The sequence below is a fragment of the Mauremys mutica genome, chromosome 4 (assembly GCF_020497125.1).
Source record: "Mauremys mutica isolate MM-2020 ecotype Southern chromosome 4, ASM2049712v1, whole genome shotgun sequence".
In the NCBI taxonomy this organism is placed as follows: Eukaryota; Metazoa; Chordata; order Testudines; family Geoemydidae; genus Mauremys; species Mauremys mutica.
The window spans coordinates 97,575,900-97,602,687 of NC_059075.1; the positions used below are offsets into that span (position 1 = coordinate 97,575,900).

At 39.6% G+C, this 26,788-nt stretch overlaps 1 protein-coding gene across 1 annotated transcript in view; it reads left to right on the top strand.

The window, feature by feature from the left end:
• Positions 1–26,788, top strand: part of IRAG1 (inositol 1,4,5-triphosphate receptor associated 1) — an 89,486-nt gene that overhangs the window by 8,361 nt on the left and 54,337 nt on the right. Inside the window, exons 3-7 of the mRNA XM_045015068.1 lie at positions 15,460–15,560; positions 19,974–20,044; positions 22,899–23,072; positions 24,488–24,565; positions 25,190–25,239. Coding sequence (XP_044871003.1) covers positions 15,460–15,560; positions 19,974–20,044; positions 22,899–23,072; positions 24,488–24,565; positions 25,190–25,239 — 474 coding nt within the window. The remainder of the gene's footprint in view (positions 1–15,459; positions 15,561–19,973; positions 20,045–22,898; positions 23,073–24,487; positions 24,566–25,189; positions 25,240–26,788) is intronic.

Sequence of the window (26,788 nt, forward strand, 5' to 3'; positions counted from 1 at the left end):
CAGATGAAATTCAACATTGATAAGTGCAAAGTAATGCACCTTGGAAAAAATTGTCCCAACTGTACATACAAAATGATGGCATCTAAATTGGCTATTACCACTCAAGAAAGAGATCTTGGAGTCATCGTGGAGATTTCTCTGAAAACATTGGTTCAGTGTGCAATGGCAGTCAAGAAAAGCTAGCAGAATGTTAGGAACCCTAAGGAAAGGGAGAGATAATAAGACAGAAAATGTAATGCCACTATATTAATCCATGAATACTGCATGCAGTTCTGGTTGTCCGATCTCAAAAAAGATATTTTAGAACTGGAAAAAGCACAGAGAAGGGCAACAAAAATGACTAGGGGTATGGAACAACTTCCATATGAAGAGAAATAAAAAAGATTGGGGCTGTTCTGCTTAGAAGAGGGATGATTAAGGGAGGATATGACAGAAGTCTATAAAATCATCAGTGGTGTGGAGAAAGTGAATAGGGAAGTATTATTCACTCCTTCACATAACACAAAACCAGGGATCCATTGAAATTAATAGGCAGCAGGTTTAAAACAAATAAAGAGGAAGTACTTCTTCACATAACAACCACTCAACCTGTGGAACTCATTGGCAGGGAATGGTGTGAAGGCCAAAATATAAGTTGGTTCTAAAAAGAATTGGATGATAGGTCCATCAGTGGCTATTAGCCAAGATGGTCAGGGATGCAACCCCATGCTCTGGGTATCCCTAAGCTTTTGTCTGCCAGAAGCTGGGACTGGATGACTGGGGATGGATCACTAGTAGATTGCCCTCTTCCGTTCATTCCCTCTGAAGTATCTGACACCAATTACTGTCAGAAGACAGGAGATTGGGCTAGCTGAACCATTGATCTGACCCTGTTGATCATTATTTGTATATGTAGGGTTCTTCCATTACATCAAATGACTTGTATACATGAGGGATGAGAGCTCTACTTTTTCAAGTATAGTACCCTCGGTTTGTTTTGGAAACTTATATTACTTATAATAACATTCTGTGCTCTTTATTCCAAAGCTGCCCAAAAATGTCATGTTCTTCAGAGACCATGAATAAAAAAGAATTATGAAAACATACACATACTGTCTGTTTTATTGTAACAAGGAATTGGAGTAATTTCTTTGCATTTTCAGAACTAAATTGCAGTATAATATACAATAACTTAACATCTGAGGAAAGGACTGAGTCTTGTAGATGCTTTAAGCTTAAACTAGAAGCACTGTTGCCCTCAGAGCTATAGAGCTTGTTTCTGAAGATGTTATCTTGTTGATGCATGATGGAAATCAATTCTGTCTACAGTATCTATCAGCACTTCACTCATCACAATGGTATCTGAACATGTACCAAAATTACATAAAGTCAAGATGAGTAGTCTACATAGAAATCTACATGCAATTTTGTAATTTTAGATAAATAAAATAAACAATAAAATACAGTTTGGCCTTCAAATAATTTGTATGTTCCTTTAAAGATTTTTTTTTAATTTCTCAACCAATTATTTTTTTAAATAAAAAGCCTATTATTCCCTGAGATATGTATGAATATCTAGCTGAACAAAACAACATCATTCCATATAACAATTAAAGAATCACAGCCCAGACAGGTTATCCTGTTTTATGCAACCTGGTGAAAATGTAGAGAGGATTTATATTCTGGCATGTTTTCAGTTAAAATGTATCATTGTCACTGGAGCTAGGACACTGTATTCTACGCTTTGGATAAAAACATCCGCTTCTTTTTTTTTAACATCATAGGAAAATATTGTCAGCAATGAACCCTGCATTGATTTGTCATGCATTCCGTCAAAATTGCACATTTTGCTGAGGGTTAGTTTCCTGGTTTAAGATAAACACCCCAGTTGGATTCAAGTTTAGCAAACGATTAGTTGGGAACATACAGTAGGTCAAGCAGATTACTATTATCTGTCATGTGCAAATTGTATTTGAGTGTACTAGATACTCATTGTGAACTTGCTAGGCACAGCACACCAGAAGAGGACTAGTATGAGAGAAACAAACATCTAGACCTAAATCTTGTTAATCTGGATGGATATAACAGCATAGCCTCCTGTTCTAAAAACAAGTTTAAAATGAACTACAGTAAATGACAGATTATAAATCTTTGTTTACCAGGCAAAACACTTGCTTTTCAGAGGAATGTAATTTTAAGGGGTAAGAAAACAGAAGGAGGAATTTAAGCAACAAGCTACTTTTAATCCTATCTAAATGTTTGGAACAAGGATTACAACTGGCAAATGTCTGGGCTAGGAGTTTAACATGTATGTGCCTGTCACCACCAGTGGGCCGTACTATAGCCTGAGTCCTACAGCATAATCTAGGTATTAGCTTAAAATAATGATAAATGAAGTAGTTCTGTTTTTCACTAGCTTGAAAAATTCCCACTGAAGTCAATAGAAGCAGGGTTTTAAGTAGGGTTAGGTTGGTGAAATGAGGACTTGCCCAGTAGGGGAATCTAAAGTCGGAGAAGCTAGTGACTGATTGAGGAATATCTGGGGCTCTGATCCTTTCCTGCTACTAAACAGACCAGCAATAGTACCTGCTGGGAGAAGAGATGTCCCAACTTGAAGTCTTCCTACCCTTCCTCTTTTCAGATAGTAATATTTGTCCTCTAGCAAGCCCTCATTCTCTTAAGGAGGTAAACTCAATCCTACCAGATTCCTTTATGCAGAATCTATTTCTAGGAATTTTTAAGAAGATATTTAAACTGCAGAAAATTGCATTGGGTTTTCCAAAATTTAAGGAAGAAACCTTGGGTCCGTGTTTTTAATTTATTTTTACATCAATACAGATTCTCCAACTTGCCCAAGTCAAAACAATAATATTGGGTAGGATTTAAAAAAGCACTCAGCACTGGCCCAACTCTGCTCCCATTGACTTTAGTGGGAAAGGAGTTAGGCCAACGCTGAAGGCTTTTGAAAATCCCACTCAGTGGTTTTTAAGAAAAAGGATGGGCAAATATTAGGGATGTGCACCTACCCAGCTCCACACACTGCCCACACACATGTACACTGTTGCTTGGTTGACTAAGGGTCTGCTTGTGGACATGTATGCCTTACAGATACATTTCTCCTCTTCTCTTCTCTTCTCTTCTCTTCTCTTCTCTTCTCTTCTCTTCTCCCTGCTCTCTTCCTCCTGCTGCATCCTGTCTCCACAGCATGATGCAACATAACGGACACCAAAATTGGCAAGCATGAGCACCCTCTCCTATTCTGATGCAGTCTAACCCCTGACACTGAATAGGAATGTTGCCTGAATAGGGAGTGCAGGATAGGTCTTGTGTGTGTCCTGCCCCCATAGAACATTAAACAGATTTTTTTTATTTTTTTATTTTTTACAAGACCATTTGTTCAGCACTGAAATGGTTTATACAGAATGATTGCTCAGGACACAAATTGTATCCCTTTTTCTGACTTTTATGTTGTGTCCCTTTATAAATTCACTTTCTTAGAATGAACTGACCTGCAATAACAACCAGAATCTGTTGATCATAGGGTTTTAGAATTAAAAAAATAAATTGAATAGCTTCCTACATTTGCGTTAAGAAGCTAGAGACTAAGAAATTATCTGGGGATATGTGATAGTAGAGTTTTGAGACTGTGTGTAATTCTCATCTGGGATTAGAACCTGGCTGTCTCAAGCCTTCTGTATTCTTTTCCACCTACATGTTATCAGGGTCCAATGGAAGCTCTCCCTTTCCCTCTTTTTAGTATAGAGAGTCCCTTTATCATCTTCAAGCCTCCTCCTCTTCAACAATAATCTGATTTTACTAGCTCTCCTGAGTTCTGACGACATATCATCCCATTATATTTTTAACTTTTCTTTTAAACCATTTATTTTATTCCATCATCCAAATCTTGATATTGCTCCTTCGACTGTTTCTTATTCCAATTTGTATCAGACATTGATTTTCTTTTAAATTGCTGGATATTATCTGCTTTATTTTGAAAGGGAAAAAAGCCTCTCATTTTTATTCTGTCTTGCTCTCCTGTCGAGAGCTACAACTGTGAATCTCAGTACCCTACTGCCCTCTCTCTGTCCCCAATTCAGCAAATCACTTAAGTATATGTTTAAACATGAGCTTAAGCCCCTTTGAAATCAAAGTTAAGTTAAGCATGTGACTAAGTGCTTTGCTGAATAGGAATGGATTTAAGCATATGCTTAAAATTTAGCTACATGCTTAAATACCTTGTAGAATTGGGGCTAAGCAGGAAAGGAAAAAGAACACTTTAGTTGTCAGAACATTCTATGATAACAATGGTCAATCCTTGTGTTACATTAGTTACTTAAAACAAGAATCCATTTAACTAAAATAAGATTTACTTGATGGTTTTATTTTAAGGATAATCTGGTCAACTAAACTAAATATTTGTTATCTAGGTACCTGTATTGTCCTCCATTTTTCATGTACTCAAAACTCCTATTGACATCAATGAGTTTTCAGTCTGTCCCAATATTGCAGGATCAAACTCTAATGTAAAAGATAGATAATGTAAATATTGGGTTGTCAATGCAAAAATTGACTTCTACAGATAGGGAATGTAAGATTGGTTTCTTAGTGTAATTAAATTAGTTATCACAAGTAAATAGCGGAGCCCCCAAGGCTCTGTCCTAGGACCACTGTTGTTGAACTTATTCATAAATTATCTGGAAAAGGGGGTAAAAAGTGAGGTGGCAAAGTTTTCAGACAATACTAAATGACTCAAGATAGTTAAGTCCAAAGCTGACTGCAAAGAGTTACAAAGGGATCTCATTAACCTGGGTGACTGGGCAACAAAATGGCAGATGAAATTCAGTATTAATAAAAAAGGGGGAAAAAAGAATATATGGAGATATATCTGTCTCATAGAACTGGAAGGGACCTTGAAACAGGGCCGGCTCCAGGGTTTTTGCCGCCCCAAGCAGTGGGGGAAAAAAGCCACGAAATCATGATCACAATCGGTGGCAGCTCCACCATGCCGCTTTCTTCTTCAGTGGTAATTCGGCGGCAGGTCCTTCCCTCCAAGAGGGACCGAGGGACCCCCCGCTGAATTGCTGCTGAAGAGCCTGACTTGCTGCCCCAAGCACCTGCTTGCTGAGCTGGTGCCTGGGGCTAGCCCTGCCTTGAAAGGTCATCAAGTCCAGCCCCTGCCTTCACTAGCAGGACTAAGTACTGATTTTGCCCCAGATCCCTAAGTGGCCTCCTCAAGGATTGAACTCACAACCCTGGGTTTAGCAGGCCACTGCTCAAATCACTGAGCAATCCTTCCCTGGGTAAGTGCAAAGTAATGCATCATGGAAACAATTATCCCAACACTACATACAAAATGATGTTACCACTCAAGAAAGAGATCTTGGAGTCATAGTGGCTAGTGCAGTGAAAACATCAGCTCAATGTGCAGCAGCAGTTGAAAAAGCTAACAATGTTAGGAAACATTAGGAAAGGGATAGATAATAAGACAGAAAATATCATAATGCCACTATATAAATCCATGGTCCATCCACCTCTAGAATGGCTTATGCCTCCCCATACTGGGGTGAGGCATAATCTAAAAGAGAGGGAGCCTGGCTAGGGTGGTGGTGGTGGCAGGCCACACCTCTCTCATTCCCAGGCCTGACTGCTGGGGACAAGGGCCGGGCGAGCCGGAAACCTGCTGGGTGGGAGGGGGAAATCTGACTCGCTCAGCCCATCCCCAGCAGCTGGGCCTGGGCAGGGGGCGGTCAGCTGCCACCACCACCTCCCTTGCCACTCTCTCTGACAGCTGCTGCACTGCACAGAGCAGTGACCCGGAGCAGCTCGTGTGAGAAGTGGCTGGTCCCACCCCTTCCGCTCCCCACCTGGGCCCAGCTTAGATATATTCATGGAGGACAGGTCCTTCAATAAGCATTAGCAAAGATGAGTGTTTTAAGCAAAGATGCTTACAATGGACGCATGTATTAGCAAAAATGGAATCATAGAATATCAGGGTTGGAAGGGACCTCAGGAGGTCATCTAGTCCAACCTCCTGCTCAAAGCAGGCCCAGTCCCTTGATTTAGCTCTGGGTGTCTCTACCTCTCTCATTGCAAGAAGCAGGACTGAACAGTAGGGGATTGATCACTGGATAATTGCTCTGTTCTGTTTATCTGTTTGAAGATCTGGCACTGGCCACTGCCAGAAGATGGGATACTGGGCTAGATGGGTTTCAGAGTAGCAGATGGGCCATTGGTCTGGGCCACTGTGGCCATTCTTATGTTGAACTTGGAGCTAGAAACAAATTGGCTAGTGCAGTGAAAACATCAGCTCAATGTGCAGCAGCAGTTGAAAAAGCTAACAATGTTAGGAAACATTAGGAAAGGGATAGATAATAAGACAGAAAATATCATAATGCCACTATATAAATCCATGGTCCATCCACCTCTAGAATGGCTTATGCCTCCCCATACTGGGGTGAGGCATAATCTAAAAGAGAGGGAGCCTGGCTAGGGTGGTGGTGGTGGCAGGCCACACCTCTCTCATTCCCAGGCCTGACTGCTGGGGACAAGGGCCGGGCGAGCCGGAAACCTGCTGGGTGGGAGGGGGAAATCTGACTCGCTCAGCCCATCCCCAGCAGCTGGGCCTGGGCAGGGGGCGGTCAGCTGCCACCACCACCTCCCTTGCCACTCTCTCTGACAGCTGCTGCACTGCACAGAGCAGTGACCCGGAGCAGCTCGTGTGAGAAGTGGCTGGTCCCACCCCTTCCGCTCCCCACCTGGGCCCAGCTTAGATATATTCATGGAGGACAGGTCCTTCAATAAGCATTAGCAAAGATGAGTGTTTTAAGCAAAGATGCTTACAATGGACGCATGTATTAGCAAAAATGGAATCATAGAATATCAGGGTTGGAAGGGACCTCAGGAGGTCATCTAGTCCAACCTCCTGCTCAAAGCAGGCCCAGTCCCTTGATTTAGCTCTGGGTGTCTCTACCTCTCTCATTGCAAGAAGCAGGACTGAACAGTAGGGGATTGATCACTGGATAATTGCTCTGTTCTGTTTATCTGTTTGAAGATCTGGCACTGGCCACTGCCAGAAGATGGGATACTGGGCTAGATGGGCCATTGGTCTGGGCCACTGTGGCCATTCTTATGTTGAACTTGGAGCTAGAAACAAATTGGTGTCATTTTAGCAAATATGCATTTATATGTATCACATATGATACTATGTATTTTATCACAGTTATAAATGACGTTTCCTTTCTGACATGTAAATATACAAATATTTTTACGGTTCTCAAACTGCATTTTAAATGAGTCTTATTCTTCTTGCCTAGATTTGGATTTTACATGGATAAGCAATGTAAAATTACTGAAACAATGAAAATGAAACGGTCCTTTGAACTTGAAAACAAATTGTTTATGTATAGTGTGAGACAAGATCTCTAGACCACACACAGGATGAAGTTCATTTATTTCAGAAGTAATCTGCTAATATTATTGTTTCTGTTAAAACTTCCTGAGAAAGAGGATAGGTGGGGCACATCATAAAGAGAGTGGTGAATCAGAGAACATGGGAAAAGGGCAGTTAGCGTACTGTACAGTTTCTTAGTTTGAGGCTGGTTAGAAAGATTATTTTGCTAAGTTTGATCTGGGATTTTACTGTTGTTCTTTATCTCTCATAGTACATCATGTGTTTGAGTTACTCAGGTTTATTTTTATTTAATTTTAAATAGTGGGTGAGTTTTCTAGCTTAAAGGAAGGAGAAGAGAATTCATATCATGTGCTTCAAATTAGTCACAGCACATAAATCCTTTTCGAGGCAGTTTTGTTTGAGATGCCATTTTGTTTGTACTGTTAAAATGCATTAGAATACTTATTATTGTCTAATGGCTGAATTGCAGCCATTCCTGGTGCAAGTGCATAAGGGACGGGGCATGAGGAGCTTCCCACTTTAATCATTCAAAGACTCATAGACTTTAAGGCCAGAAGGGACCATCATGAGCATCTAGACTGACCGCCTGCACATTACAGACCACAGAACCTCACTCACCCTCTCCTGTAATAGACAGTAACTCAGCCAGAGGTTATGTAATATCCTCAGTCATGATTTAAAGACTTCATGATTTAAAGTTACAGAGAATCCACCATTTATAATAGTTTCAACCTGAAGGTGACCTGTGCCTCATGCTGCAGAGGAAGGCAAAATACCCCCAGGGTCTCTCCCAATCTGACCCAGGGGAAAATTCCTTCCCACCTCTGAATATGGCAGTCAGCTGGGCCCTGAGTATTTTGGTAAGACCCAACAGGGTCCAGCCACAGTTGCTCATTTGAGTACAAAGACTGCTCTTGATTAATAGTATTTGGCTCTGTGACTCCTTCCCATACATGCAACCATGTATTGCACAGGGTAGGGCCAGGAGCGGCCCCAGGCCCCAGCACGCCAAGCGTGTGCTTGAGGCGGAATGCCGTGGGGGGCGCTCTGCCGGTCACCGGGAGGGCGGCAGGCGGCTCCGGTGGACCAGAGCCGCGGGACCGGCGACCGGCAGAGCGCCCCCCGCGGCGTGCCGCCGTGCTTGGGGCGGCGAAATGGCTAGAGCCGCCCCTGGGTATGGCATGAGCTTTGCAGCACCTTAAAGGGTGTGCTGTCTGAATTATACTCAAGAATATATATGATGACTTAGATTAGGTTACTTTAATCTGACCTAATCTTGAATTCAATTATTTTTGAAAAATAATTGAAGCCTCTTATTTCAGTTCCTAAATATGGATTTAGTCACCTAATTTTAGTCACCTGTTTTTAAAAATCTCAGTTGCAATCCTGACATAGTCCAAAAGGTTTTACCCTTTGTTTATACCAGCTTTATAAAGATCACTAAGGTGTGCATGTGTAGGAGGCCTGATCCTGCTCACACTGAAGTCAATGGTAGTTTTGTCATTGACTTCCACGTAAGTAGAATTAGACCTGAAAACTGATTGTTATAGGCATGTGCTATTCATTCAGTAAACAGGGCAGGAAGATAGCTCTTTCACAAATGTAAATAAACAGGGTTCTATATCTGATCATAATAGTTTCAAAGCAACATCAGCATTACCTTTACAGTCTCATATTACAATAATTAGGGTTTCTAGGTTTTGGCATTTATTTTTCCAAATATTCAGGCAATATATTTCTTTAAGTTTAAATCTTCACATAATTTTCTTAGCATGTTTTTATTTTTCTTAATTCTCACTCCCCTATGATCACTAACATGGAATGTCCTGAATGTGACATCTAAATGAGAGTTATGGTCATGGAGATGAGGAGCTGTGTAAATTACCTTTTTTTAAGTAAAAACTCCTGTTTACCAGCAGGTCAAAAATTTGGTGCCTGTTTTTAAGTAATTACTTTCAACTTAAAATGGAAGCCTTAGCCAAAATTTATTTTATCAATTTACATTTGTCATCTTTATTTTAATCATATGTCATTTGGGAGGGAGGGTTTTATAGGTTCACTTGCAATAGTGCCACGTATTTTAGTTTTATACCATTCTGAAGCTATTGTCGATTCCTTGGAATTTATCAGATGAATAATTGTATTCAACAAGAACAAAATGTGACCCTGGAGGAAAATTTATTTATAAAAAATTGATAAGTGGCATACTTAATGGAAAACAACTTGAGAATTGTTGAGATCAGGGTATATTTTATTCCATGTTAGTTGTACACTTGCCCACTGGGTAAATATGTTTGTAATGACTTTGTTTACTACATTGCATTTTTAAGATAACCTCAAATGGAGCCATGATTGAATGAAAGGTATCAAAATAGTCTTTTGAAAATAATTTTTAATTGTTGCAAATGAAGTAGTAGTCATTTTGTAACCTGAATGTCAGAAACTTTTTTGTTTTATTTTGACAGTACTCCTAATTTTGAAGTGTGGATTTTCAGCTCGGTGAAACTGAATACCACATCTTCTAAATACACAAATCACTTTTGTCAGGAGGACTTTCATTAATCTATGTATTTTGAGTAGACACTGATGAAATAGTTCTAATATTTTAACCCTAAATTTTACAGATTTAAACCTATCTTCTGATTAGTCATATGTCTTTGTTATAAATTAAGATTACTTCCTTGAGCACAGTTGGAACAAATACAACATTTCACTCAGAGCCAGTTTGAATTTACAGAATGGAAAAGCACATGTGAATCTCTGCCATATTGAGAGCCAAATTCTGCTGAATCCATTGCTCATTGAAGTCAATAGTAAGTCTCCTTTGGGTCAGGCTTTCAGTTATTGGGGTGCAATTGAGGGGAAATTTGGCCCTCAAAAACTTACATATTATATATCTGTATTGTATTGTAACTATGTTATAGAAATCCTATTTTAATTAGTTCATAAAGTATTTCATTAGAATTGTCTTGGTTCTTAACTCTTTAAATTAAGAATCATTAGGGTGGTAATTTATGGCAAATGCTTTCTCTGCTTAATCCTTGTTGGTGTCTTCTTGGTAGAAGTCCCCCCAAATTAATCTCCTAATTGTTTCTGCTGAAAAGTGGAGAGACAGCAAGTTATCCTATTGCTCTGGTAGATTTGTTCCTTCAGAATACAGGGAAGAAAATGCCATTCACTTGTGGGCAACTTTTACTCCAGCCAGAAATACTAACAGTATTGCAGAGTGATGTGTTCCTTTCATTTTTTCCTAAAATACAAATAAATCTTTCAAAATGGGCCTACACTCTCTTTTATCAGCATAGTTTTCTGTGAATTAAGGCTTTTCAAACTTATTTACTTGATTAGTGTCAAGGAGTAACAATAATCCATTTATTTATGAAAATACTTAAAATGTGCAGTGAGTTCTTCCTTTTTTCTCTTTATATTTGCATAGAATATAACACTACTTATCATTTACATAATGACTTTTTATCTTCAAAGCATTTTACAAACATGAATTAATCTTTGTAACTGCCCAATTAGGGAGAAAAGTAGTACCTGAATTTCCCAGATAGAGAAACTGAGTCAGATGTTAAGTTGATTGTTTAAAGAGTTGTAATTAGACTTCATGTGGTGTTTAATGCTCATCCCTATGCTCTGAGTTACTATGCTTATCCTCCATCTTTATTTGGCTCTACTTGTATGTGCATATGTTTACACTGAATATTTCTTCTAGCATCATTCTTTTCCATATGTAACTGATTGTTTTGCATTTTTTAAATGATACAATTTTGGCTAATTTGAAGCAATCTTCCTCCTTAATATTGAACAGAATAACTCTTTCAATTGTCCTCTATCAGGAAAAAAGAACTTCAGAAATACATAACCATCTAACAGTATATAGATGATGTTTGGCTGACAACATAATGTACTTGACAGTTATTTAAATATGGGTCAAGGGCATAATCTTTTTGACTATGTATGGGAAATTCACAGGTCTTAATTCCAAATGTATTCTTTGCACTTTTTCTAGTAATATCATCATCAGTAGATCGTACACAGGAAACGGCCTCCAGTAAACTCCAGTATCCACTTCTCAACTTTTGGCATTACTCCCAGCTCTCCAGTATAGGTCATGGGCAGAGACAATAGAAATTTACAGTTGCTAAAAGTTGTGGGTATAGGTTCCTCTAACAGTTCTTACCATATTTTTCTAGAAAGAAGTGTCAAAATCTTAGTACCAGGATGACTCAATTAGATTTTTAATTATTGACCTTGGACCAAAGCTACAGTGTTAGGATCATGTATTACCTTGATTCACAGTAGATCTTCAACAGATAACAATGGGAATTTTTCCCCATGATTGAGTGTAAATATGACTTTTATATAATAAAGATAATGACACATTTACTCATTTTTGGGGGATGGGGAGAACTGGAATTACCCCTATTGAAGTCAATTGAAAGAGACTTGTGGAACAAAGTGTTGAAATCAGTATAAACACTTGTGAAGGCACTATTCAACATGACTTAAAGGTGACAGAATGTAGTCCTTCTTTAATACAACTAATGCTGTATTCTGCACTGCTAATTGTAAAAAAAACTTATGAAGGGCACTGCTAAGACCATTATTATTTCTGCCATTGTTTTCTATGGCTATTCGCAAGTTCAGTTATGCAACTTGCATGTATTTTAGTTGTGTAGTCACATGATTAACTTCTTTGGAAATTGGGTCCTTAAAATATAACCACTGGACATCAGAATCAAAACCCATTTTCTAAAAAAAAAATCCATTTGTATGAAAATTAAAGCGTTCGGTGGGATCTGAATCTATTATGGGGCTGGAATAGGATATTAAGTAAACGGGGGAGGGGGTGTTGACACCCCTAGTTCTAACATCTAAGGTATAATTTCAAAAAATGGTGTATCTGGCCCTTCGGACTGTGCAGAAAACTTCACAATGCAAACCAGTGCAATGTTGTCTTCTTTAATCTGCAGACAACAGATGGAAATTATATTGCACCAAGAGACTTGTGAATTTTCTCCATATATCATCATAGTGTATCAGCCTTCAAGCTTACTTATGACCATTGTTAATTCACATAACAGGTACATGTTATCCAGCAGATACATATGTCCAGTGCAGACAGATACTGTGCTGTTTCATTTGTTTAAAAAGATATTCTATAGAAACTGCTGTCATTATGTACATGTTAAAGAACTGATAAAGGGAATGAAGCAGCAAGTTGGGACAGCTGGATTCAGTTCTGGTATTGATTTATAAGACCCATGCAATTTTTTTAATCAAACAAAAAATTAACTGTACTAATTTAATAGGTTCATGTTTAAAAAAAAACAAAAACCAACCAAATTGCTATCCTAACCTTTTTTTTACAGAATTAACTAGAATGTGGAGGAATCTGTTTTTTTGTGGAGAAGAAAGCTTTATAATATATTTCTCATTTTCCTCCAAAATCCATATAAAACATCAACAGATTTCCCATTTGTCAATTATGGATAACCTTAACTAACTTTCTTCAAAACTGCAGCCACCACCTCTATTTATTGGCAGTTCCTTATAAAATATTTTAGTATGAAATCTGTGTCTCCGAAATATTTCTGTACTGATTTGAAAGAAGGATTTTTTCCCCCTAGGGCAAAATTTTCATGCAGCCACAAACAAGCATCTCATTTTGCATCCTCATAAAAATGAATGCTCACCTGTTTTCTGCAAGTGATTCATTGTGCACCCACTTTTGTAGGTGGAGTCCAGAGTACATTTAGAAATGGGAGCTGTATAATTGCCTGATTTGATGAACAAAGACTAGTTTACACACCCAAATGCAGGATGTTGTGATTACTGTACACATGCAGTGAGTGCACATCTGTCACATTGTACAAGGCTTTAAAAATTTGACCTTCAACGCTGACACCTACTAGAGAGACAAGGTGGGTGAGGTAATGTTTTTTAGTAGGCCAATTTCTGTTGATGAAAGAGAAAAGCTTTTCAGCCACAGAGAGAGCTGTTCTTCCAGTCTGGGAAGGGTACTCAGCTAAATACAAGGTGAAACAGATTGTTTAGCATAAGTGGTTAGTTAACACATTCTAAAAGACCATTCAAGGTGAAGTGGTCTGTAAACAGCTCTGCAGTTAGGGTTAGTGGTTACAGATTATCATAATAATCCATAAATCCAGTGTCTTTATTAAGACCATGTTTTTCAGGGTCTAGCAAAATTATGAATTTAAGCTCCAAAGCTTGTCTTTTGAAGGAGATATTGTGCAGGGGTCCGATGAGAATGAGAACTGAGAGATCAGATATAAAGGGATCACTTTGTGAAAAGTGTTCACACCCGGGGAAAATGGCATTTTGTCTCATCATTTTCTATGTGAGTTAATTCGAGAGCATAGCGATTGTCTGGTTTCACCCATAGTTGTTACTGGGGCATAGAGTGCACTGGAAGAGGTACACCACATGTAGCGAAAGGCATGTATAGGATCCAGGGATCTGTTGTGGGAGGTTTTGATCACCGTAGCAGTGGAGATATGGTTGCAGGTTTTACATCTCTTGTTATGGCAGGGCCTGGTGCCACTTGGAGTTGGTGTGTCCTGGCCTGTGGGGAGCTTGCTTTTGATAATGAGCTTGGCCTTCAACAATAGCTACCCATCCATCAGACTCTCTTTAGAACACTCCCACAGCAGCATCAACTTCCTGGACACAATCAGCTTCAACAATGGAATCCTACAGACAACTATATACAAGAAACCCAAGGATCAGCACCCTTACCTTCACAGATCCAGTAACCATCCCAAACATACCAAGAAATCTCTCTACAGCCTGGCATTCAGATACCACAGAATATGCTCTGAGGAGAAAGTCCGGGATACACACCTTAACACATTTAAAACCGCCTTCATAAAACAAAGACACTCCGCCCGAGAAGTAGATCACATCATGGAATGGGCTGCCCAAATACTCCAAGAGAACCTGCTTCAATATAGAAACTACCCGCCTCCCACACACCCTTATCACCCCACGCTGGAACCCATATGGGTTATCATTAAACAGTTACAACTCATACTCTATGGAGACAGCATCCTGAAAGAAATTTTTTCTGAAACCCCTTTTCTGGCCTTCAAACAACCCCCAACCTTGCCAAGCTCTTTATTGGAACAAGCTCCCCACAGACCGGAAGTAGCAATTCAAAGCAGCATCAGACCTCTCAATAACAAATGCAAAACATATCTCCACTGCTACGGTGACCCCCACAACATAGCTTTCAAGATCCATGTGTACCTTTCCCAGACCTGAAGAAGAGCTCTATGAACCTCAAAAGCTTGTTTCCAGGATCTACCTTCTCTTTCTTAATATCCTGGAACCAATACCACTACAACAACACTGCAAACTGACACAGACTGTCATGTAAACTTTTAAAAATGACATATTGTATTTTATTAAAATATCTGATTGTTCTAAAATCTGATAATAAGTCCCACTATATTTGGTTACAACAAGCACTGCTAATTCATGTTGATGTGAGATAGGGAAATAGAAAGCAAGCAATAAAACAACATGAAAATAATAGTTTCTGTATGCTGAAAAAACTGTTGTTGCTGCTAATTGGAGTTTTGCACCGCATTTAACCCACCATTGTAAAGGATCCATTCTTCCCCTTTTCTTACATGCCATTCTCATTAACTTCAGTGGGATTTACACTTGAGCTTCAAGGGGAATACACAGATTACTCAAAATGTGCCTCAGCACCTCTGTGGGACTGATCCTGAGAGTCCTTGTAAAAGCCAACCATTTACTGATTTTTACTTTGTGCAAGGGCTGCTAACATCAGGCCCTATGTGAAGAAATTGCATGTCAATGGCTAGTCATCATTTCTCCTCAATAGTTGGAGTTAAGGATTGGTTTCATTATCTGTTGTGTTTGAAGGAGATTTAACTCTTATATTGTTGAACCATGTTCATCTTTTCTCCAGGTAAATTGACAGAGAAATACATTTTATATTCCATATACAGCATCATTTTTCAGTGTTTTAAATTTTTGTTTAACTACATTTTTATTTGTCACAAACCATTCAGGATGCTACTATTGAGGGGACAACATGCAGTACACCTTCTGTTGTTCTTCCAGAGAATGCTGTAACGCCAGATGTAGAAATTGATAAAAATCTGGTTAACAGGTACTGCAAATAATACATGTGTTACCAGATTACATGTATTACATGTATAATAATTCCAAGATATACATTTCAGAGAAACTGTGGTTTTGAAATTTACTTCATTTTAAAGAAATCAGCATTTTATTTTTATTTGTAACTAGATATATTGTCTTTACCGTTCTATGACTATTTTTAACATAAGGAGGTGGCATTATAGAGATATCATAATTGGTACCAAAGGAATAGGTTTTTTACATCACTCAGTCCTGTGACCTAACTCAGGGAATAATCCCAATGAAATCTGTAGGAGTTTGACATGAATAAGGACTGCAAAATGCATGCATGAAGTTTACATAAATCTGCTAATCTTCCAGATTAACATAATTTAAATTTTGAGCAAATGTGAGGTTAAAACAACTATGAAAATAGATTTTTCACATAATTTGTACCCAGTTTGACAACTATTACTCATAGGAGCAGGCCTTCCTCATGTGAGTAACTCCACTGTAACCTTGTGAGTAAAGGTTGCTGCCTCTGTCTCTTTGGCATGTGATGGAGTGTCCTGGAACCCTCTGCCCTTGTGCAGTGCATGCAGGGACCTGTAACAATTGTGCAAGGAGTATTCCTTCCACACACTTTACTCCATGCACAGTATCCCAAGCCCTTTGACCCTGCATCAGCTTCCTGTATGACCACCAGTTGAGCACAAGTTGGGCAGCTTGGGAAGGGATTGTACCTCAGGAGGAAGGCACAATTCTTCCATGAGCTCCTCATGGGGCAGTAAACCCCCTAGTCAGTTCAATGGCTAAATCCCACATTTTAGTCCACTAGTTGTAGTTGTGGGGTCAAATCCTGTGGATTTTACTCACACAAGTGAATATTGGCATAGATAAGGTGAGGAGAATTTGGCCCAAAATGGAAATATGGGGTTTTTTGGTTAAAATCCTTAATATATATTGCTCCTTCTTCGTTAGCTTATACTCGTGTAGCTTAATAAGTGTGTACAGAATGCATAGTTTGAATCTGATTATACCACTCCTTTTTTGTTACCCACCTAAAACAGCATTCTAATTAAATTATGCCTGCTACTATTATATCCTAGTACCATGCAGAAAAGTTTATATATATTAGCAGCAAAGAATCCTGTGGCACCTTATAGACTAACAGACGTTTTGCAGCATGAGCTTTCGTGGGTGAATACCCACTTCTTCGGATGCTTGCACGAAACGAAAGCTCATGCTGCAAAACGTCTGTTAGTCTATAAGGTGCCACAGGATTCTTTGCTGCTTCTACAGAACCAGACTAACACGGCTACCCCTCTGATACTATATATTAGCAGTCATTCATATTAAATAGAACCTGTAACCTACTTTGCAAGAACTATGTATCAACACAATAATTTGTACTTAGAAAAATCAAGAACTTTCCATTTATCTGAAGCTTAAATTAGTAAAGAATTCAAAACCAATAAATTAACTAAAAAAAGAAAGTACCAATTTAAGCAGAAGTTTTATTTATAGTATGTAAGAACAATATAGCAACAAGGCTTAACTGTAATGGAAAGTAATTACCAAAGGAAATCGAGTAAACTAAAAATGCTTTGCAACTTGTACTAACAGCCTTTGCAAATACAGTTGAACCCTGTTATGTCGCCGGCCTAGGGGTTTGCCAAAAATAGTCCAGATAACCGATGATCGAGATAAACCCCTATCCACCACCCCACCCCTGAACTCCCCTGCCCTCTCTCCAACACCCCCTCCCTGCCCCCTTACCGCGGTGCCTGCACGTGGCTGGATCCGGCGAAGCGGGACGGGGAAGCGGGGCCGGGCGGCCATGGACGGGGACCCGGAGCCGGGCAGCCAAAGAAGCGGGACCCGGTAAGCGGGCCGGGCGGCAGGCGAAGCGGGACCGGGTAAGCGGGGCCGGGCGGCAGGCGAAGCGGGGACCGGGTAAGCGGGGCCGGGCGGCAGGCGAAGCGGGGACCGGGTAAGCGGGGCGGGTGGGCGGCAGGCGAAGCGGGGACCGGGTAAGCGGGGCCGGGCGGGCGGCAGGCGAAACGGGGACCGGGTAAGCGGGGCCGGGCGGGCGGGCGGCAGGCGAAGCGGGGACCGGTGAAGCGGGGCCGGGCGGACGGGCGGGCGGCGAAGCGGGGACCGGCGAAGCGGGGCCGGCCGGACGGGCAGGCGGCGAAACGGGGACCGGGTATGCGGGGGCGTGTGGGCATGCGGGGACCGGGTATGCGGGGCCGGGCGGGCGGGCGGGGCGGGGACCGGGTATGCGGGGGGCGGGCGGGCGGGGACCGGCGAAGCGGGGGCCGGGTATGCGGGGCCGGGCGGGCGGGCGGGGACCGGGTATGCGGGGCCGGGCGGGCGGGCGGGCGGCGAAGCGGGGACCGGCGAAGCGGGGCCGGGCGGACGGGCGGGCGGCGAAGTGGGGACCGGCGAAGCGGGGCCGGGCGGACGGGCAGGGACCGGGTCTGCGGGGCCGGGTGGGCGGCGAAGCGGGGACCGGCGAAGCGGGGCCGGGCGGACGGGCGGGCGGCGAAGCGGGGACCGGGGAAGCGGGGCCGGGCGGGCGGGTACGCGGGGAACCGCGGGGCTGGGGAGCCGGGGCTAGGGCAGGAGTCGCGTGGCCGGGGAGGGATGCGGCAGGGCGGCCGCCGGAGTTACAGTCGAACCCATTTATCTCGACCTCGGTTAGTGGCAAAAGCTCTTCTGTGCTCCAGATATTAGGGTTCGGCGAGATTAAAGAATCGACATAACCGATGAGAAACCGGTAAGACAAAGAGGGAGTTTGGCGGTTCCACTACTAAAACGTCGACTTAATAGGGTTGGCAAGTTAACCGAGGTCGAGATAAATGGGTTCGACTGTATTTTATTTAATTTTATTCTTATATTTTGCATTTTATGTTTTCGTGCATTGCTGAAAATGCTTATGATTTCTCTTGGTATATTTGGTTGATGACACATCTGTTAGATGCCCTCCTATTTCCAGTCTTGTGTACATTATCTTCAGTATTGAATAAATTATTAAAACTTACACCATTATAACTATCAACATCAATAACTGCTATTGTGTATCATTTCATTATCACATGCATTGTGGGAAAGCTTGTATCACTGCAGATTCCCCAGTGCAAGCCACTATTTAGTAAACTTGTGTTGCCAATAAAGGAAATGTTCTTATTCCCAAAGAGTGGGAAATCTTCAGAATACTGGCAAAACCATTTGAGTTTTCTTTTAAAGAATTTGAGTTGGCTAGTAACCTGAGTGAGACCACATTCATTTCAAAATAGCCAGCAAACAGTTAACAAATGGGTAATAGCTCCATGTAACAGATCTTTGAATTAATGAAATGGAAGAGAGAAATTCCAGATTCTGGCCCCAGTTCAACACATGTTCATGCTAAACTTTAAACACATTAATAATACCATCACTATTCAGCAAAACACTTAAACATTGAGGTCAATGGGATGTAAGTACTATCTTAAAGTTAAGCATATGCTTAAAATACTTTGTTGAACAGGGATAGGATTATCAATACGATTAAAGTTAAGTATGTGTTTACATCTTTGCTGATTTGGGACCATTATTATCAGTCCTTTGAGCTTCCCAGTTCCTCATCCTGATGTAGCTTAATATCTATTTAAAATAATTGATTTTTTTTAATCTCAGAGAAAACAAATAATCGTAACAAATTATCAGTTTACACACATTGGAAAGTATTTCTTGCCATGAAACACATTTACATCAGTCTTAGATTACGACACTGAATTTAAAAAGTGCAGCTTTTGTTGAAAAATAGTGGATACATTTATGAAATTCAAGGTTATCAGTAAAAGTCAAAACTTCCACCACTTGAGAGTGATGTTCGCAAGACACTGCTTCCTTGATTTCTCCCTTGTATAAGTGGAATCTCAGCAAAACAAGCCTTTTTTTTTTTAGAGTGTAACCCAACTCCCATTGAAGTCAAAGGGAATCTTTTCATTCATTTTTAATTGGATCATCCTTTAGTGAAAAGAACCAGCTATGTAAACACTTTTCAATAGGGCAAATTCAGAACTTTGAAAAGAGGATATTTGCCTATTTTCCCCCAGATTTTGGAAAACTTAAAATGTCTAAACCAAAATTTGTATAATTCACTTCTATGGGGAAACTAATACAAACCTTTATCAGCTTGAGCATACTGATTCTTTTTCCTGTCTTTTTTTTATTTTTCATTCTGAAACAATAGTTAATTGGATATCAAATTGTGATTTGGAGGGAGAGAGAGAGTTAGTTATTTTTATATTGTGTTTTTCCAAAAGGCATACCAGAAAATTAGAAAACGTTATTTTTGTAGACACTTTTGTGTGTCAATGAATATATATGATAAAAGCATTATTTTAATTTCTTCCTTGTTGCTTACTACTATGTTTTGTTTTTCTTTCCCTAGACCTCATAGTCCTCATCTGAGACATTCTAACCGACACACTAGAACTTCTGTTAGTTCACTGACTTCAGTTGGTAAGAAATAGTTCTGTTAATAGTAATGTTAATTAATGTTAATGTTAATGTTTTTCCCCAAAACAAAATCTGACATGTGCAAATAAGATTTAAATAGATCTCCACTGGAATAGCATAGTCTATTGACCTCAGTGGAACCACACCAATATACATCAGTGGATAATCTTGCCCACAGAAATTAGAATGACTGTATAATGCCCTCTTTTGTACACACTGATGAAGTGGGTTTTAGCCCATGAAAGCTTATGCCCAAATAAATTTGTTAGTCTCTAAGGTCTGGTCTACACTACGGGGGGGGGGGGGGTTGGATGTCGAACTAAGGTACTCGACTTCAGCTACGCAAATAGCGTAGCTGAAATCGAATTACCTTAGTTCGACTGACTTACCCGTCCAGACGCGGCGGGGTCGAACTCCGCGGCTCCAAGGTCGACTCCGCCACCGCCGTTCGCGGTGGTGGAGTTCCGGCGTCGACCGGAGCGCGTGGGGAGTTCGAACTATCGCGTCTTGATTAGACGCGATAGTTCAAACTCCGAGAAGTCGAACTCACCGCGTCGACCCGCGCGGTAAGTATGGACCTACCCTAAGGTGCCACAAGGACTTCTCATTGTTTTTGCTGATACAGACTAACACAGCTACCACTCTGAAAACTGAGTATAATGTATACAGAAAATACTTGATAGTATAGCAGGATAAATTATCACCCTGAGTTTACAAGTGCTGAATAATACACAGAATACACACATGAGCAGAGCTAGGGAAATACATATCTTCTAGCGCCAAAATACAGTAATAAAATAAAATAGAGCTTACTCCTTTTTTTATAAGGCTGGTGATATGTCTTCTTAGAAACTCCTGTTTTGTGAAAATTATTGTACAGTGGTTCTATTTTTTCATTCCTTGTGCAGAATCAGATATCAAATTAAAAGAAAAAAAACTTCATGATCCAGTATCTGTCAAAATATTCGGGTCAATTAAGATATTAGCTACTTAAATATTTAATGAAAATTAGCATATTCTTTAGGGGGAGATTTTGATGCCCTTCCTCGCAATGAGTACCTTACTCCATGAAGAGTATCATTGACTTCAGTGTGGCTACTTATGGAATAATGTATTACTCAGTAGGAATAAAGGTGATATAATCTGACCATTATTATACGTATATGCATTTGGAAAATTTCCCAACGTTTGAAGATGAAATGCTGGCAAAACTCCCATTGACTTCAATAGGACCAGGATTTCACCCCATGTGTATTTGTATCTGGATTGTTGCTGCAGACCCATCTCTAGTTACAACATCCTTCCTTTGCCAGTACAAAATGTACGGAATTATAGGCTTGATTACACTAAAGTATGAAAAGATAAAGGAATAAACAGACATGAGCTATTACCTAAAGAAGGAAAGAAAGAAAAACAAACTTCAGAAGTCCAGGCCCAATTACACAACAGACAAAATGGTTCATGTAAAATTAAGTTTAGATATTGAAATACATTAGAAATACTTCGTTTCTTATTATACTTTAATAGTCAAGATTCTGGTTTGATGTTTTCAGTTTATTTTATAGATTATATTAAAATGATGAGTATATGATTTCATTAATAAAAATCCTAGCAATTTATTTAGGCAGATTTGTTTTTCTAAAACTATATTTGGAGCTGTTTTTAAAATAGCATAGTATATGGTATGTGGTGGCTCAAGACATGTGAAGTCAGACATAATCAAATATGTGAGAAAGCAAGCAAACTATGGCACTACTGAAATTAAACTTTAAAATGCCTAGAGATCTAAGTGGACTTGAAAACCCTGTACCGTATTAATACCTACATGCTACCTAGATCTTCAGCGGCACCCAAGTCATGCATACACTGTGAGATGCCATTGTTTGGTGAGAAAATGAGAATGCTGAACTAAGAAAATGAGAATTGTTTGGTGAGAAGTCAGTTTAAAAAGATAACTGAGGGCCTGATCCATAGCAAGTCAATGGGAGTCTTTTCACTTACCATAATGAACTTTGGATCAGGCCCACTGAGGTGGATTTTTGACAAGACCCTTAGGGTAAAATGTTCAAAAGCACCTCAGTGACTTACCACTTAGTTCCAAAAGTGACTTAGGCTCCTAGATGCCTTAAGTCACTTTGAAAATGGGACTTAGGTTTCTAAGCTACCAAGTAGTTTTGAAAATTTAGTATGAAGCTACGTGAAAAGCCAACTTTTAAATAGAAGAAGAAAATTGTAGACCCTATTGATCAAATTTTCAAAAACAGCTTCTAGAATTAGTCACAGATGGTCAAATATTTGCACACGCAAAACTCTGGGTCCCAATCCGCAAACCTGCCAATAGAGCTACTCATGTGCTTAAAGTTAAGTATGCACTTCCTTTGCCAAGGATGTTTGTGGGACTTTGTGCTTGAAAAATTTTACAGGCAGAAACTTCCACAAAAAATCGTTTGTAACAGAAATGCTGACAGTACTAGCTGACATAGGGATAGTGCCACACTCATTTTTAGAAATAAGGAAAATAAATCTTAGAAATAAATAAAAGAGTGGGTGGTATATAGAAAACCAAGTTTTATGTTAAGGCAGCTATTTAAGGTGGTGATGAGTACCTTCACCTCCAGTGATTTCGTTTTGCAGGAGATCATCAGTATCTTTTAGGATTGGTCCCTGAATCTGGGGGCACAGCACCACTGGAAAGTGATGTTAAATGTGATTGGTTAGTGAATATGAGTTGATAGCTCAATTATAGGTATATTTTAAACCATATGATACATGCACATGATTTTTTTAAAATATGCAACAAATTATCTAGAGACAGGGTTATAGTATACAGATCTAAGTCACATGCTTTGCTACTGAGACAATACAGGTCAGGTGATTGATCTGGTAAATGGCCAACTGCCAGATGTCAAAATCTCAGATGAAGATAAAAAGAAGAATCTTGAGTTACTAGAAGAAGCAAAGAGAGTGAGTGAGAGGTTCCTAATGCGCAGAGGCAGAAAATCAAGAAGCAGTCTTCCAGAGTCTCCCACAGGTAGGTGCAAGATGTGAAACTAACATACAACATAGAAATCCAGAAGTTTGCAAATGTATAAGGCACATGTTCAATATGATCCATGCACATAGTTTGTTGTTGTTAATCTCCCTGAGGACATTTCTCTCTAACTGTCTTGAAAACTGAGTATAAGGCCTTTCTAGTCAGCTAATCTAGAGCTGGCACACATTTTTTGTGCAGAGAGTTTTCCCACTCAAAATACAAAATTCTACGTGGGAAGATGTCAATTTTGATTTGATTTTTTCCCCACAGGAAATATGTAAATAAAAATTTGTTTTTCAATCCATAGTTCTAAACTAAATTAAAATTGTGTTGACTTAAAAAGCTGTTTTATTTCATTTTTTGGTTTAAAAAATGAACATAATGACATTTTATGCTGGAATGTCAATTTGAAATGACACTTTTTTTTCCAACTTAAATTTTTTTGAAAAACCGAAACAAAATGACACTTTAAAGGAAACAAAGTGAAAATTGTCGTTTCATTTTGAAATGTCAATTTGAAACCAAACATTTTGTTTAGAATTATTTGAAACTTTCTGGGGAAAAACAAGATTTTTTTTTCATTCAAAATTCCTGTTGGTCAGAAAACAAAAATGTAGCCAACTGTAAGCTCAGTGTGATTTCTTTTTCACTAGTTTCCTTTGTGGGTTTATTATAGATGTAAGATAATATTCCTGGTACCCCTTTTACCATCATTTTTTTGGAATTGCTTGGTTTTTTGGGTGGGGGTGGGGTCATTGAAGCCAGAACCATTATTGTTGTCATTATTTTAACTGTTTTTTCTTATTGGTCTGATGCTGCAAACAGGTGGGCACGTGTAAGGGCATTGGTCTTAAAATATTCGGTAGCACAATGGGGCTAAGGTCAAATAATTTGTCACAAAATGTTCTCCAAGGTCCTTAAACCCAACCAGTCTGTGATCCACAAACTATTGCAAGACATAACTAGGAGTCGCAGAAGCAGCCTGCTGCTTGCTTCCATTGTGGGTTCTGGCCCTTTTCAATTCACACTGTGTACAAATTCCCAAGCCCTCACTCCTGTACATCCACTTCCCTGTGTTGCAGTGCAGACAGCCCCTACAGATGACCCACAAATGCAGTAGAAATGCAGCATCAGAGGATCATATTTAGCCCATTCAGGAAGTAGCATGTTTGTTTCTCAATACAATTTGTTTATATTTTTAGAAACTAGTTTCCATTTCCCCAAAACGTTTTTAGCAATCTGAAATAATTTGTTGAGATTTGGAAATGCTCTGGCCATGAACATTACCATCAGATGACTATGCTACCACTATCTGTTGAGGTGTTTTAATCTGAGCAGGAAGCTTAGAAACCACAAACCAAGTTAAAAAAAATTACCTAATGCTTTCTTTTCTTTTTTCCATTTTAATGAAGCTGTTTCTCCTACACTTAGTCCAAGAGTTTCACCTGTACCATCTCAGAGCAACTCTCTCAGTCTTCCAATCCCAACAGGTAAAGTTATCTGTAGATGTTCAAATATAAACTATTTTACAAAGCACGGGGGAAAATGCACATTAGGCTACACTTCCATCCATTGAAAAGTAGCCAGGATTCATAAATTCACAAGTCTCTCTCCTTGAAAATGATGACGTTTGTGAATACCCACAATACATTTGTAAGTATGCAGTGTTGTTGTAGACTAGAGAGACAAGGTGGGTGGAGAGACAAGTTTTCAAGATCAGACAGAGCTCTTCTTCAGGTGTGGGAAACTTACTCAGAGTGTCACAGCTAAATACAAGATGGAACAGATATATTAAGACAGTTATTTTGTGCTTATTCCTAGGTTATATGTCCTGTATTTTATTGTCCTTCTCAACTGTGAAGCTTTGCTATAATAATTAATGTTCTATTCCTACTGCAGTAGAATGGGTGTTTGTTTATTATTATTATTATATTTATTTATTTATTTATTTCCACTTTAAGATACAACTTTATGAATTCTAATATCTAAGTGGGAAATTTTCAGTGTTGTGCCTTTGAAACTCTCCACCACAATTATCTTGTGGGTGGGTGGGTCTGGGTGTTGTTGAAATATAATAAACAAAATATAAAATCATATATTTTTTATTATTCTAGGGTCTGATGTATGTGCAGCCACAGGTGCTGGGTCAGTGTCTCCACTGCAGGTAAGATTGAGTTACAGGTGCTGGCTGTGGTATACTGTAATTACAATAATACCACTTTACACTGTTCTATTACTCTCTAAGAATAATGTGAAGCTTTCAGTAGCAGTCTCTATACCAAAAGTAGCAAAAGTTAGGGCTAAAGCTACATCTTTTATCTGAGCCACTGGAAGATTAGAAAAGATCTAATGTGTTCCTGATTTAGAGAAAAGGACAGAAGCATAATCTTGGCAGTTACCAGTCCATAAATCTAATTTCTACTTCAAGTAAAGTAATGCAACAAATATTAAGAGATTAAAATATCATCCCTGAACATCTAGCGGACAGCAGAATTAAATGCAATAGGTGTCATGTGTCTGTCCAAAAAAAAAAAAAAAGTCTTGCAAGACAAATTACTTACTTTTTTATTTTTTGCTAGAACAACAAAATTATAAAAGAGGATGAAGGGCAAGCAGCAGAAGTAAGCATTTGATACAGTATCTTACAAACTCTTACCCTTGAAATTAAACTCAGGTTGGCTCAGATAAGAATACTGTTGTGTGGCTTTGAAAGATTGTAATCAAAGTGAAATGAGATACAGCACTGAATTGAGAGGCCAGGAGGGGTCTACTGCAGTACTGGAGGGAAAAAATTGCTTCCAGCCTTAGGATCTAATCATGTGAACATTTATGTTCCTGTTTATACACACGAGTAGTTCCATTGATTTTAACTGAGCTGCTTATGTGAGGAAAATTTAGAATATATGTGATTTGAGTGTTGCAGAATCAGAGTCATAGTTAACATTTAGAACCATATTGTAACCCAACCTAATGCAGCCATGCAAGGGAATAAAAGGAAATAAGATTCCCACCTCCACACATACACATGACCCTGCACATCTGCATTCATGTTCCCTGCATCTCAGCATTAGTGCTCCTTACCACAGTAAAGAGAGGATGGGGTGCATGCCCCATACTTCTTCCATCCCTTCTCCTACAGGCATGTGAGTAAGGAATAGGCAGATCCCTGACTCTGACTCCCAACACACAGGCAACAGCAGAGCTGGCAGATGCTGGGAGGGGTGGGGAAGTAATGTGCACCCAGTAAAGGAGTGGTGCAAATCATTTCTTCCTGTAAACTATAGGTGAGTAAGGAAGAATCTGTGTTTACTGTGACAGTTCCTTCTCATGCATCAACTAGAGCATTGGGCAAAGGCCCAGTCTAGCCTTTTGCAATCAGAAGGCGAGAGTAAACACCACGTTAAAGAAATTTTCCAATAATATTCAATTAGGCGGAGTTGCAATTATCAGTAAACAGAGAAATAACAGAAAGGGACCCAGAGAGATTAGAAACACGGGGAGAAAATGAGATAATGTGATTTAACTTTGGAAATATGAAGGCTCATATATTGGTGGTGAGGGAATAATGGAAAGTTATCATGCTGAGAGATGTAGGGGTAAATGCATATAAGCACTTGAATATCCTCAGATAGAATAATAGTAATAAAAATGGTGATGGTAATCAATTAAAAATGTAATAACAATATGTCATTCCAAAGAAGCAAATGGCAGTG